The sequence below is a fragment of the Perognathus longimembris genome, chromosome 13 (genome assembly GCF_023159225.1).
Source record: "Perognathus longimembris pacificus isolate PPM17 chromosome 13, ASM2315922v1, whole genome shotgun sequence".
In the NCBI taxonomy this organism is placed as follows: Eukaryota; Metazoa; Chordata; class Mammalia; order Rodentia; family Heteromyidae; genus Perognathus; species Perognathus longimembris.
Window position 1 is genome coordinate 53,540,032 of NC_063173.1, and position 15,647 is coordinate 53,555,678.

A 15,647-nucleotide genomic window follows, 5' to 3' on the forward strand; every position below is an offset into this window, starting at 1 on the left:
TAGGCAGTCATTCTGCAGTAAGTGGGTTGGGGATTGAATCTAGGATGCAAATAAGCAACATATATAGATGCTCAAGTCCCTTATATAAAATGGCATAGTATTTGTATGCAACTTGCACAATTCCTCTCATGTACTTTAAAACATCTCTAGATTACCTATCATACCTAATACCATGTAAAAGCCATATAAATGCACTGTATTGGTTGGGGAATAATGGCATACATGTGCAGTAAGAACACCATTTTTTTCAGAATATTTTTAATCCGCGATAGGTTGAATATACAGATATGGAATATATAAATATGGTAAATAAACAGAGAGTCATTTTTGAATTCTTATTGTGCTCCAAGTTCCTTTGTAAGCATATTTCATAGATTAACCATTGATTCTTTAGTCTCACAGCCAGGAGTAAAATTTGACTTCACAATTAAAGCAATATGGTTAGGACTAAGACTAAAGAACCATGGTTATTAGGGTCTTATCTCCAATAAACTACTCAGAAAAGGCCAGAATTGGAGCTGTGGTTCAAGTGTGCAGAAGCTCAGGTACAGTACCCAGGCCCTGAGTTCAAGCCCCAGGACTAACACACGTGCGTGCGCGTGCGCACATACACACACACACAGAGTGATTCTCAGCAAAGAAACAGAACAAGCATTCAGAACTAAGTTACTCTGACTAATGCTGTAAGTCAAGTCTACCTTCCTAGAAGAGTAGAGCACAAAACCAGAAACATCATTTCAGTCTAAGTACCTAACCTAGGGACAGGAGGCTAGCTAAAGCTCCACATCTATGCTGAAGGTTCATCATCCTCATTCACCAGCAAGACCTGAACTGAAGCTCCATCCACAGCCCCAGACCTCCAGGCCAGGAGGGCCCCAAATCTCCGCAGTGTCTCCAAGTCTCATTTCAGGCCTCTGTGTCATGAAATGATCATAGCCAGTGCCTGCATCATTCAGAGTTATTATGAACTAAGAAGAAAAGACACTCTTTGAATAAAAGTATGTAAGTGTCCATGATTCTTATTACCACACATCACTTTTCCTAAGGAAGCATTTCAGATGCCCTGGATAGAAGGAAATCCCTGGGCCGTTCACTTTTCATTCTTGGACTCGCTGTTGTTATGGTTCCATGTGATATAATTCATGTCTGGGTTTTCCTACCAGACAGCAAACTCCATAAAAGTAGAGGTTAAATTTTCTGTTCCTTTTAAACAGAGGAATCATGAGGTGATAGATAGATAGATAGATAGATAGATAGATAGATAGATAGATAGATGCATGCATACATACACACACATAGATATATGTGTACATATGTATATATACATAGATACAGATTATTATAACTGATCATTTTGAAGGAAATCAGCTACATGGCCCAATGTGACCACTGTCACACTTGTCATATGAAATTGATGTTTGAATAGTGATAAAAAAAAACCTGAATTATAGGAGACCTCTGCATAAAATTTCAGGTGAACAAAGGTGAAGTGGCCTTTGGGGATTCCTTAGGCTTTCCTGTTCCTTTTTAACACCTCCCTATTAAATGGCTTACCATAATGGATCTGTGTGTGTGTGTGTATGTGTATGTGTGTGTGTGTGTCAGAGACAGAGAGGATGTACATATACACATTGCTTAATGACTTAATAACTCCCACTGCATCTGCAACTGCCCCAGTGAAATTTACATTTCCTGTACTTGATTATTATATTGGACTTCTAATTTAGTATCCACAAGAAGACTGTAAGATAGGGTTTGTGTTCAGGTAAAGAACAAGCCCTGAAGATGGAGAAACTGACACGCTCACCATTTTAATGCAAAGGTAGGTGAAAGCATTCTGAAGACACAATCACACCTGCATGCAAGTCTAACCGTTTATGATTTTAGCATGTTCAGTTTTAAGTCCCCATTTGCTATGTAAAGATAGCCATATTGAACAAGTTGCTAAGCTATCCTGCCTCTAACATAAAATACAGAGCTAATTTATAAGACACATTTAAATTAAGAGATGGTTTTTGCATTAAAACTTAAACATCTCCTGACTACAACGTATACAAAAATAATAAGCATTGAGATTAAAAGCTAGTTGGGAGCTGGGAGGGAAACACAAAGATATGAGCATTTTGATAATATCATTATCCTGCTTTGAAGTTTATGGGCTGGGGATGTAGATCAGCAGAACATTTGCCTAGCATGTATAAGGCCATGGGTTTGATGCCTAGCACTGCAAGAAAATGAAATGCTTTTCACAAGTTGCCAATGTACATTCATATACATTAAACATTTAACTCAGGAACTGGTGCTGTCTCTGAGCTTATATGTAGGTGTGGGGGGGTGTGAGTGTGCATGTGCGTGAGCACATGAATGCACGCACACACACATACACACACACAAACACACACGGTTTTACAGATTGGGGTTTGTTTCCCTAATGTTCCTTAGCACTGTTTTTCCTGGGGCATTGACTTGACATAGAAGAGTTAGCCACTCAACACTAGACAGGACATCTTTTGATACCAAACAGTTATTTTTAACAATGAGATAAAGAACAGCCTTTTAACAATATTCTCTTCTTTCTTGCACCTGTTGTCTATACTTGATGAGAAATCAGGCTGCCTTTCAGACCATGATGTCCCTCATGTTTGCATGTGTCCCTGGAGTGTGGAGAAAAACCTAGATGCATCAAAAGCACGAATAGTGTAAACAAAGTTATCAATGGACTACTGTAGCCCCTTAAATTTTATCTCAAAATAGCCAACTTCTCATTCAGGATATCTGTTCTTGGTATAAGAAAATATTTTCTCTATAGTATATTTAAATTGAATGTTTTAAGTCTTTAAAGCATAAATTCTGTGAGTCTGTTTTAGTTACGAGAGGGTTTTCATCATTGCTTCAAGTCTGTCATTTTTACATTCTTATTTGCATATATTAATTAGATAAAATTCAAGTTCATGCTGACATTTTATACCTGTATGTAATAAATTCTATTTCTTGTATATAATTGAAAAATGTATTCTTTCATTATAATTTAATGGAAAATCTAATACACTGCCCTGACAAAAGTCAAGAAAAATTCATTTAATTGATTTATACAGCAAGACAAATGACTAAGAAATGTAGAATGAGGCTGGAATGGAGTCAAAGTAAACAAATTCTTCTCCAAACATTCAGTCATCTGTTCAAAAAAAAATATTCAATAAGTGATATGTGTCTGGTAGACATTACAGATTCAAGAGTGACAAAAGAAAGTCCTGCTTTGGGGACATTTACACTTTAAGGAAAAGGTAGAAATAGATACATAATAAGCAGGGAAGTAAAATAATGCTAGATTATCACAAGCAAATCCCATGACAAAGCCCTATACTCCCCATGTCATGGGAAAAGATACTAAAATTCACGGTGGTTATGTTTCTCCAAATCACAGTTAGAGCTTTACAAAAAAGAAACAACAGAGCTGATTTCAAAGGCTGTGCTCTTTTGACCAAGCTAACTCTGGATTTGATACTGCAACCTGGAGGTTACAGGAAGAATCTCCACCGTGTAAACCTGCTTCTGAGCCTGATTGTCCTGAGCTTTCTAAAGGAAGTGGCTACAAGAGCAAGTATTAAATCAAAATAGAAGTGATATGTGGCTTTGACCTCAGGTCCCAGAAACCTGAGTTGACTAGCCAAAGCCTCATGAAGACATAGCATAAGCACAGGAAAGGAAAAATTAGAAATGTCTTCCCCACATATCTCTTTCCTTAATAAGTCAACTTTTCCTTAATAAGTCAGCTAATTTTACATGAAAAAAGGGAAATGAAGTTGGACATCCATGGCTCAAAGCTGTAAGCCTAGATACACAGGGGGCTAAGATCTGAGGATCAAGGTTTTCCAGCCAGGCAGACAAATCTGAGAAACTCTTACCTCAAAATAACAAGCCAAAAGCCAAAAGCGGTAGAGCACCAGCCCTGAAAGGAAAAAGCCAAGAGAGACCCGTGAGAGAGATGCAGGGGGGAGGGAGGGAGGGAGGGAGGGAAGGAAGAAAGAGAGAAAAGAAAATATTAGAGCTCCAATTTATAGGGAAGTCTCTTATTTCAAGAAAGTATAGGCAATTTGCCAACGTCAAAAATTAGAAGCTATGTTTAACCCCTCTGGAAAGCAGCATGGAGACTCCTACAAAAATTAAACACAGAACTACCCTATGATCCAGCAACTGCACTCCTGGGCATTTATCCAATAGAACACAAAGAAAGCTACAATAAAACTACCAGCACAACCATGTTCATTTCAGCTCTAGTCACCATAGCCAAAATATGGATTCATCCCAGAAGCCCCTCACTAGATGAATGGATTAAGAAAAAGTAGTATATGCACACAATGGAATTTTACCCATCCATTAGAAAGAAGGATATTGTACCATTTGTAAGGAAATGGAAAGACTTGGGAAGATCTCTATTAAGCAAAGTAAGCCAGACCCAGATAAACAAAGGTCGCATAGTTTCTCTCACTAGTGGTAGATAGAATGTGCCTATATATCTATAAGTAAACATACTGGGTATGCAAACAATTCCAAATAAGTTAACTGAATTATAATGGACAGTATAGAGAGCACAACAGTACAATTTTTTAGAAAGACTAAGTCAAAACACAACAAAATAAGCACCAAGAAATGGGTACTGGCAGGGGATGAGGGAGAGCGAGGACAGAGGGGTAAAGAGTGAGGTGAGGAAGTGGAAAGGTGAGGAGAATGAAGTCAACTAAGAAATGTAGGAAACGGGGTAGGCTATCTTCACATTCCACATGAGATTAAGGACATTTTTACAGCGACAAAAGGCACGTGCAATGAAACCACATGTGACTAAGAAACTGTGAACATGGCTATGTGTAATGTGGAAATGATTAATTCTCCTTTTGAGTGTGTGGGATGCACAGTCTTCATTTTCTAAGACAAAGCTTATAGATGTCCCAGAAGAGTTTCTCCCTTGTACGTGGGTCTAGGATCAATATTTCTCTTGGGGTTCCATACAGGGAGAATGGAATGGATCTTGGCGTCAACCGTCTTAAAGTGGGTGCTTTTCGTTATAGACATCCTTGATGAAAAGAAAACAGCACAGTTCCAAATGAGTTATACTCTCTGCGGAGTTCCCTGCTATTAGGTGGTAGCAGGAAAAATGAAATAATATAAATAAAACACCTCCAGACTGCCTGTCTTAGGTAATAAGTCACTGTAGGATTCCTGCTTGTTTAATTGCATAACTTAAGTATAAACCAGTAGACTATTGTAAGATGTACAACTAAAAATAAATAAATAAAAAGTAGCAGTTCATTTGTCTATAAGAATGAAAGTATCCTAATTATAGAAACCTCAGAAATGTAGGGAGTTCAGAAGATTTTTATTTCAGAAAACCCTTGTATTTGAAAACCCTTGAAATTAAGCTAAAAAAAAAATGTCATTTTGACAGGACCAGAAATTACAAAGGAAGCCTCAAGAACTAGAATATTTAGGAATAATAGGTTCTGCTTTATTTCAGGAAAGGTGCATGAGTAGCTGGGAACCACCTCAGATAGAGATCAGAAGGATCACGGTTCAAGGCCAGCCTTAGCAATTTAATGACAACCCTTATCAAGGGGAAAAAAAAAAGGACTGGGAATGTGGCTTAGTGGTAGAGTGCTTGCCTAACATCATTCATGAAGCCCTAGATTCAATCCCTCGGTACCACATAGGTAGAAAAAGCCAGAAGTGGTGCTGTGGCTCAAGTGGTAGAGTTCTAGCCTTGAGCACAAAGAGGCTCAAGAACAGCACCCAGGCCTTGAATTCAAGCCCCACAACCAACCAAAAAGGAAAAAAAAAGCTGGACATGGTACATATATATAATCCCAGAATCACCTACTAAACTAATGAATTAATCAACTAATGAATTAATCGCATAACTCCTTAGCTAATTAATTAATTGAAAAGGATGACATGTTGAAGTGAAGCAGTTACTCTTTCAGGACAGAAGAGAGACCATAGTCAAATGACCATAGTCCTTCATCTAGCTCTAGACAAATGAAGGACACAGGAAGGACATAGGTTTTTTCTATAAGCACAGACTACTTCGGTTAGAAAAGAAAACCCATCAGAATCAAACATTTCCTGACCAACATGGGAAGACTCTGGCTCCATTTTTCAAAGTAGTCATGTCTATCCAGATGGTTCAGAAAGAGCCTTATGGTACAACAACAACAGATGGTAAATAAGCTGGCCAGCTCACAGCTAACGTATCTTCGTATCTTCTCCCAAGGCAGACGTGGGACACAGTCATGCTCGTCATGAACCAGATCAATCACACTACAGTGAAGGAATTTGTCTTCTTGGCACTGACGCCCTTCCGAGAGCTGGAGCTCTTCTTGTTTGTGGTCTTCTTTTCAGTGTACGTGACGATGGTGCTGGGGAATGCCCTGATCGTGGTCATTGTCACCTCAGAATCCCGCCTCCACACCCCCATGTACTTCCTTCTGAGGAACAAATCAATCCTGGACATTGTGTTTTCCTCCATCACCGTTCCTAAGTTCCTGGTAGATCTTTTATCAGAGAAGAAAACCATCTCCTACCATGGCTGCATGGCACAGATATTCTTCTTCCACTTTGCTGGCGGGGCAGATATTTTTTTCCTCTCTGTCATGGCCTGTGATAGATACCTGGCAATTGCCAAACCCCTGCACTACATGACCATCATGAGGAAAGAAGTATGGATGGCCTTGGTGGTGGCTTCCTGGGTAGGTGGTGGCTTGCATTCTATTGTCCAGATATTTCTTCTGCTTCCCCTCCCCTTCTGTGGCCCCAACACCCTGGATGCCTTCTACTGTGACGTGCCCCAGGTGGTGAGGCTGGCCTGCACGGACACCTTTGCGTTAGAGCTTCTCCTGATCTCCAACAATGGGCTGGTCACACTGCTGTGGTTCCTCCTCCTCCTGGGCTCCTACACGGTCATTCTGGTGATGCTAAGATCCCATTCTGGGGAAGGACGGAAAAAAGCCCTCTCCACCTGTACCTCCCACATCCTGGTGGTGACTCTCCATTTCATGCCCTGCGTTTACATCTACTGTCGGCCCTTCATCACCCTGCCCATGGACACGGCCGTGTCCATCAATAACACCGTGGTCACCCCCATGCTGAACCCCATGATCTACACCCTGAGGAACCAAGAGATGAAGTCAGCCATGCGGAGACTGCAGAGGAGACTTGGGCCCTCTCAGGGCGAGAAGCTAGGGTGAGACTCCCAATGGAGGCTGGAAGGCTGGGGCCAATTTCACTTTCTCTGCTAGCCTCGAAAGAGAGACTGGTGGGCTCTTTCCAGTCATTCCCCTGTGTGTCTTGTATGACTAGCCATTCAACTCTCTTAGAGGGAGTGTGTGAGCAAAAAGGAAGAAATAAACAATGCAGGGCTCTCTGCCTTATGGAGTAAGAAGTGAGATCCAAAGATAAGATTGAGAGCAATAGACTAAATAGTACTTTTAAGCCATCTATTGCTCTCACCCCCAATAATTAGCCTACTTTCACCACCTCTGCTACACAAATAAGTGTCTAGTTTGGGAACACGTCTGTATGAAATCCACAATGACAGTTTCTTTGGAGGGTAAACCTATCTCCTCTTTCCATTTTACCCCAGGACTTCTATAAGGGAAAACTATGATTTTTGTCTATGTGGAGACAATCCAAGACAAGTCATCATAGCTCAAAGCAAAAGCTACCTGTGAGACCTCTTCCACCCTCAAGATCTCTTTTTAATACCAAGAGAAAAGAGAAACATTGTATTTTGGAGTCATTTAGGAATAGCCACTGAGCTTGTGTCAGAATTCACTGCTCTCTCAGGGAAGAATTTCAACAAATTAGCTGTGTAGAGACAACGCATCGCCCTTCTCTTTCTATGCTTGCATCAATTTCACCTTCAATTATTAGCAGCCATTTAAAAATAAGTCAAGAGAAGGAAGACGAGCCAGGACATTGCAGCACACCAAACAATTGTGTGCAGCATACCAAATTGATATAATGCATTAGTATCTAGCCAAGAAGGTCCTAAATGATATATATCTGCAATCAGAGCAACCTGAATGTTGATGATTGGTGTATGCCAAAGTATACAGGTGGGCGATTCTGAGAGGATAGAGAGCAGAGAAGAGAGGGAGAAAAGAATATAGATCCAAAGGAAGGAACCTATGCTAATCTGCATAACAATGTTTGAGCTATTGAAACAGGATCATAGGAAACAGGGCTCTAGATAATTTCCCACATGAAGGAAAATCCCAAAAGCTATTATCACAGGAGCAATCTTTGAGAAACAATTGGAAGTTTTCAAATGACATAAAGTGGGTGAATTTAATCAAATCACATTATTTGCATCTATGGCAATATTACAGTGGAACCTCTTTGAATGATTAGTTTATGCTAATATTAAAAAAGAAAATGTTCAAACAAAAGAACGATGTGTTCCCATTCATGACATAAAGCTACTTAATGGCACTAAGGATGAATTAAAGGAATAAAGACTGAAGAAAAAGAGAACCCATGGGGAATAATCTAAGGAAAGAAAATGAGGGTTTCGTGCAGTAGAGGGGACAAACAAAAAAGTGAAGAACATAGAATATTCTAGACACCTGCCTTTTGCACAGGTTCTTTGCAATGTGGATAGCTCAGTGCAAGGCTTTTAACTGAAATGCACTTCCTGTCAGTACTGTGGAAGTGACTGACCTCACAGATTGAATGAATTAGGGAAACAAGAGAAGCAGTCACAATTTGTCTACATATTTATCAAATCTCTCTGTATCATTGCCTCCCTCTCCACCCCAATACATTAGCTAAAGTCATATGTATATACATATATATATGATTTAACCAAAGTATAATGTGTGTATATATGTATAGACACATACATATAAACATATAATATATATTGGATTTTACTATGTAGTTTTGATTTACATGTCTCTCATAGCTAAGGAAGCTGGCTATTTCTTCATGTATTTATACAATCTGTACTTCTTCTTTGATCTATTTTGAATTAGTTCCCCCTGCCCCACAGGATAAGAGGTAAGGATTTCATTTCAGTTTTAAATGTAGATATACAGTTTTCTCCGCATCATTTTGTTGGAGATGCTATCTTTTCTCAACAAGCAGACATGTGATTAGAAGAATAAAATAGAAAAAAATGGAATAGAATAGAAGAATAGAATAGTATAATACCAGTAAAGAGCCCACATAACCAGAACCATCTAATCTTTTTTTTTTTTTTTTTTTTTGGCTTGAACTCAGGGTCTGGGTACAAGGCTAGCACATCAACAGCTTGAGCCACAGTTCCATTTCCAGGGGTTGAGTGGTTAATTGGAGAGTCTCACAGAGACTTTTCTTTCCAGGCTAGTTTTGAACCATGACCCCCAGATATCAGCCTCCTGAGTAGCTAGGATTACAGGTATGAGCTACCAGGGCTGGGCATGCCATCTTTTTTTTTTTTTCCGGTCCTAAGGCTTGGACTCAGGCCTGAGCACTGTCCCTGGCTTCTTTTTGCTCAAGGCTAGCACTCTACCACTTGAGCCACAGTACCACTTTCGGCGTTTTCTATATATGTGGTGCTGAGGAATCGAACCCATGACTTAATGCATACAAGGCAAGCACTTTACCATGAGGCCATATTCCTAGCCCCTTGTGACCTTCTTTTCTAGTACATACTTATATTGATCACACTGCTGTTTCCTGTACTTTCTGGGATCATCTCAGGGTTTGTAAGTCTGAGTTGTAAACTAAGATTGTACCTCAACATAAACATTTAAATAGTTTTAACAATTTTAAAATATAGGCTCTACCATCATCAATGGGAAAAGCACTACCATAATGAACATACCATATGAATAGCATGAATAAGTAAAAGCAGTAAGAGCCCAAATTGACACATTAAATAAAATAGTTCACTTTATTCCAGCATTTAAGAAAATGTATGAATCAGCAGAAGCAGTTTCATAGATTTCTGTTACTTTAGAAAAAAAGCCCTCTTCTCAGAGAATAAAAATAGATTTCTTTATTTCTTCCATCTAGTTCTTTATCACTCTTTCTTTTTTTTTCCAGTCCTGGGGCTTGAACTTAGGGCCTGAGCACTGTCCTTGGCTTCTTTTTGCTCAAGGCTAGCACTCTACCACTTGAGCCACAGTGCCTCTTCTGGCTTTTTCTGTTTATGTGGTGCTGAGGAATTGAACCCAGGGCTTCATGTAGAAGAGGCAAGCACTCTACCACTAGGCCATATTCCCAGTCCCTTCTTTTTCCCTCTTTCTGTTTTGTGTTTTTGAGATGATGTCTTACTGTGTTTTCCAAGCGAGTTTTGGACTCGTGAGCTCAAGCAGTCATCCTGCATTGGGCTCGCGAGTAGCAGAGACTATGGGTGTGTCTTACTGAACACGGTTCTTTTCCAGAACATATATACCCTTATTTGAAGAACAGAAGTCAGGGAGAGGAAATACACACTCCATGAGCGTGTTAATTCAGTAAGTTTTAGTGGCATTTACAATATTGCACTTCTGTTAGGTGTTATGAATAGGATAACAAATAAAACACGATTCTTCTCAAGAATACAGGAGAAAGGAGAGAAGGAAAACTTAAATGAAGCCCAAAGTACTTGTTAGATGTAAACAGAGTGCTAATGCAAGATACTAGGGTGGCCAAGAGACCTGGGTTTCACAGGAAACTCAGGGAAAGATCTTACTCAAAGTGACAAAGGTCATAACCAAGGGGTTGATCATTCCACTGAAGCAGGCCTATCCCAAGGCAAAAGTTCCCAACCAACGGAGTAGGGGGAGAGGGTGGCACTGAGATTCACAATCTCTTCAGAGGACAGTTATTTAATTTACTCTTACTATGGAATCAGAGAGGAACTTAAGTCATGTATGCTTATTTTATCCAAGACATAATTATATTGCAAAAGATACCACAGAGTATAAAGTTCAAATGGTGTTCTGTTTCTACTAGGACTTAGTTCTTTCTCTCTTCACAATGCAGGAGTGTGGTAGGATTGCCTGGGTGTTTCTTGATTCTGTTTCTTGTATTTCCTTGTAGGCTGTAATACAAAAGTATTGTACATTTCTACTTCAAGCAACTCTAGTTCCTTTCTTTATTCTTTGACATGACACTTAATCTCTTCACTTTGATAGCATGCTGATTTTATGACATTAGAGTCCTGCATATTTTCTTAGAAACAGATACAACTTGCTTAACATTTACTTAACGTGCAAATATTTTCAAAAGTGGTGATAAAAGGGAGCTACTGGTCTCTTCCGTCAGAAGGCCCAAGTCTTCTCTTGAGCCTCTTCATGGCTGATTTCATCTCCTGGTTCCTCAGAGTGTAGATCAAGGGGTTCAGCAGGGGGGAGATGACCGTGAAGGTGACAGAGATGGCCTTGTCTGTGGGGAGGGCGGTGAAGGGCCGGGCATACACATAGATGCAGGGCACAAAGTGCAGGGTCACCACGGTGATGTGGGAGGTGCAGGTGGAGATGGCTTTCCTCCTGCCCTCGCCGCTGTGAGACCTAAACATTGTCAAGATGACAGTGTAGGATACCAGTAGGAAGATAAACCACAGAGTGGTGACAAGTCCATTGTTGGAGATCATCAGGATCTCCAGAAGAAAAGTATCAGTGCAGGCAAGCTTGAGGACCTGGGGGACATCACAGTAGAAAGTGTCCAGCACGTTGGGCCCACAGAAGGGGAGTGGGAGCAGGAGGGAGATCTGCACGATGGAGTGGACAAAGCCCCCCAGCCAGGAGGCTCCGATGAGCGCTATGCAGCGCCCCCTGCTCATGATGGTCACGTAGTGCAGGGGCTTGGAGATGGCTATGTAGCGATCCAAGGCCATCACGGACAGAGAGAAAATGTCTGCCCCACCAAGGAGATGGAAGAAGAACATCTGAATCATGCAGCCCGCATAGGAGATGGTCTTTCTCTTGGATAGAAGGTCCACTAAGACCTTCGGGGCAGTGATGGAGGAGAAGCAAATATCAAGGACTGCTAGGTTGCGGAGCAAGAAGTACATGGGAGTGTGCAGGCGGGAGTCCTGGGTCACGGTGACCATGATGAGCAGGTTTCCCACGAGAGTGGTCATGTACACACAACCCAAAAAAATAAATAAGACCAAGCTCAGGTCTTGAGATTGAGTAAGTCCTAGAAATATGAATTCTTCTATTCTGGTTGCATTTCCCAACTCCATTGAGTCATGTTTCCCCTTCCTGGTGCATCTTAGAAAAGAAATTAAGAATATTATTTGAAAAATGTTACCCTTCCTTTATTTGTAGAGTTAATAGTTAGGTCTGAAAACTCCTAAGGTATCGTCACCTCGTGGGTTGCTCTTCCAAATGCATTACAAATGTAGCGCAAATTATATCGTGCTTTGAGTTGGGTATTTTTTGTTTTTTTGAACCCATGGGGGACCAGGTTTCTATCAGCAATTGATCACTAGTAATTCACTTTTGAGTTCTGGATAAATGCAATTATTCTAAAGGAGAATGTTGAGTATTGTTCATATGCACCAATTGTGTCTGATCCAAATACTCTCGCTAGAGGCATTAAGGTACAGAAAGCTGGGACTGTAATATCAGAGTTTGTAATTAACTTTTATCATTTAAAAACTGCTCATGCACAAAGGCAATTGATTTTCAAAAGGAAAAAGTCAGCATTACAAACAAGAAAAAGCATCCTGTCTCTTACAAAATAAAACAAAGCAAAAACAAAATGACATCTTATTACCCATGCATGCATCTAATTATTCTGTCCTCTGGAAATCACAAATATTTTAGAAAATGCATATGGTGAGGATCTTAGCTTTAAATATATGACATAAACAGGTGGATGATGATGAATTTTTATAGCACAATGATATAAAATGGGGTTTGTTTTTATGTGAATATGACAGCATCTATTTGGCATGATTAGAACACTTTGAAGCTCACAGAGATTTTTATTCACTTTTTAAAAATTTAATATTATTGTCAAGGTGATGTACAGAGGGGTTACAGTGACGTACTCCAGGTAGGAAGTACATTTCTTGTCAAACGTGTTACTTCCTATGTCATTTTTCTTCTACCTTCCTTCCTCCCCAACCTCCTCCCCTGCCCCTGAGTTGTAAGGTTTTCCAACATATTTTCTTTTATCACTGATTTTTTTTAATGCCAATAGTGGGACTTGAACTCAGAACTGAGGTGCTGAACTTGAGCTCTTTTGCTCAAAGCTAGTGAGTGCTCTACCATTTCTGACTTTGGAGTAGTTAATTGGAGCTAACAGTTCTCAGCCACCTGAGTAGCTGAGATGACAAGTGAGAGTCTGTGTATGCTTTCAGATATGCTTTCTGTCATTAAACATTACTTTGTATTTTCTAGAATTTTCTATAGGTGGAATACACTTTATATACTTTCTTTTTTTCTGGTTTCTCTAATTCATGAAATGCATTCATGGTTTGTATGTCTTGCTGTTTTGTTCCTTTGTGATATGTGGCTATATCATAGTTCATTCGCTCCCTTGTAGATGAACATCTGGATTATTTCTATTTTTTTACTACTACATTTAGAGCTGCTATGACTATCCATGTATAAATCCTTATGTGGCTATACATCTTCCTTTTTCTTGGGTAAATTATCTATGAGTGTTTTGCTATAACTCTTAAAATTTATTAAGAAGAAAACAAACAACCTAATTTCTTTTTTAAAAAAAGAGCAAATACTCAGACAAGTGCTTCAACCAAAAGACACTGACATAGAAAATAAGCATACGAAAAGATCTGCACTGCTGTTTAAGTCAAATAAAACCACAGTATAAATTGAAAACAACATAGTAGAATTTACTAGCATGGCTAATAGAAGAAGCTAATAGATACACCAGGAGTGGGCAGAGAGAAACTGGAACATTGTTGGGCATGTAAAAATGGCAAAGCAGTCGGACAATTTGCTAGAATATTAAACCTACACTATGTTGCCTTTCAGTTCCTTCCTTTCCTTCACAAACTCCAGAACTTGTTCTGCATTTCTTTCTCCTACATTGACTTGCCTCTTCTTCTCCTGATTAGAAATCAAAGGACAAAAGTTGCTTTCTTCCTGTTTGAGGAGATTGCCTTTTCTGTTCTTCATTTTTTTCCCCCATTCACTCAAAATATACTTAACATAAAGACCAAAATAACAAAGTATCAAGAGGCGCCCTACTTCCGGGGCACTAAGAGTCCTGGTGAATGTTGGTACCGTGTCATCAGGCTGAGCATTTGCTGGCCATGCTCAGATGATCTAGTTATTTCACCCCTTTGATCTCGGTCTCTGAATTTGCCATGTTAGAGACAATAGTATCTTCATAAAACTTTTGGTTAGGATTAAATTGCTATATTATGTAAAGTATTAATACTTGCGGCATTGCATAATTTATAATGTGTGGATGATTGGTGCTATCTTAAAGGAAAACTCTGGCTTACACACACACACACACACAAAACTTCAAATGCACTGACACTATTTTAGAGGAACTGCAGACTTCCCAGAATATGTATCCTAAAACAAGTTCTTAACAACATACTCTTCTGAGGAAAATAAGGAATATTTTTCTTTAGCGATAGCGATCCAGAGGGTGGGACCACAGGTGGGCAGGATGAAGACAGAGGCTGACTCTCACTTCCTGTTGGCCATTGTCTGAGCAAAGCAGAAAAACTGCTCAGTGTCAGATCCAAGCATCAAGAGCCATCCAGATTCAAGGCTGGGATTTGCCTGGATTTGCCTCTGGGTGATTCAGGCAAGCGTGTACCCTCATTGAGTCTATACTAGCACCCAGCTCATGGGGAAATTATAAAAATCAGATGAATTAGCATACGCAATAGTCCCTTGCCTGCAAGCTAGTTAGCTGTGATGAGTTAGAGCCGTATTGGGTGACCTTAATAAACAGCGGAGGGAACTGAATGGAAGTAGATCTATCAACCCTGACTTAAAGACAGAGGAAATTATCAGCCAAAAACACCATCTCAGGATCATTACTGGAGATGTTGAAGAGAATCTGCTTAGTTAGGAACGTGGCTTAGGTCTCACATACACAGCACACTGAGGTTTGTACAGCAGGGAAGAGTATAAGCAGTACTTTAGGTCCTGTGCTCATAAAACACTACTGGGATTCAAAAGCAGCCTACAGGGCTGGGGATATGGCCTAGTGGCAAGAGAGCTTGCCTCGTATACATGAGGCCCTGGGTTCGATTCCCCAGCACCACATATACAGAAAACAGCCAGAAGTGGCGCTGTGGCTCAAGTGGCAGAGTGTTAGCCTTGAGCAAAAGGAAGCCAGGGACAGTGCTCAGGCCCTGAGTTCAAGGCCCAGGACTGGCCAAAAAAAAAAACAAAAACAAAAGCAGCCTACATTAGCTTCTGCAGCCTTCTACTCTTTGGAACCATATCATTATTTAGTATTGTGGTTGGTGCCTTAGCAGAGTTCTAAGTTACTTGAGGAAAAAAGAAAAGTAATCTAAACACAGTGGGGGGAAAAATTTCAATCAAATAGTGACGCAGGAAGGGTGTAGTGCATCACTGTCGTGAAAATGAAAATCTGAATGAAGGAAAGGGATCCTTGATCATTCACTAAGAAGCTCAGGAAAACAGCCCACAGGGAGCCCTATTTATGTTCAGGCTACA

At 40.1% G+C, this 15,647-nt stretch overlaps 2 protein-coding genes across 2 annotated transcripts; one reads left to right on the top strand and one right to left on the bottom strand.

Moving 5' to 3' along the window:
* Positions 1–6,293: 6,293 nt before the first annotated feature.
* On the top strand, positions 6,294–7,238 carry LOC125361691 (olfactory receptor 4D6). The gene has a single exon (XM_048360269.1). It carries the CDS (start codon positions 6,294–6,296, stop codon positions 7,236–7,238), a length of 945 nt encoding a protein of 314 aa, XP_048216226.1.
* A 4,028-nt stretch (positions 7,239–11,266) lies between these two features.
* LOC125361731 (olfactory receptor 4D11) lies at positions 11,267–12,347 on the bottom strand. The gene has a single exon (XM_048360310.1). It carries the CDS (start codon positions 12,206–12,208, stop codon positions 11,267–11,269), a length of 942 nt encoding a protein of 313 aa, XP_048216267.1. The 5' UTR covers positions 12,209–12,347.
* Between the last annotated feature and the right edge of the window lie 3,300 nt (positions 12,348–15,647).

What these genes read in the sequence shown, in the direction of transcription:
- LOC125361691 (XM_048360269.1), top strand. Translation starts at nt 6,294, where the DNA reads ATGAACCAGATCAATCACACTACAGTGAAGGAATTTGTCTTCTTGGCA.
- LOC125361731 (XM_048360310.1), bottom strand. Translation starts at nt 12,208, where the DNA reads ATGGAGTTGGGAAATGCAACCAGAATAGAAGAATTCATATTTCTAGGA.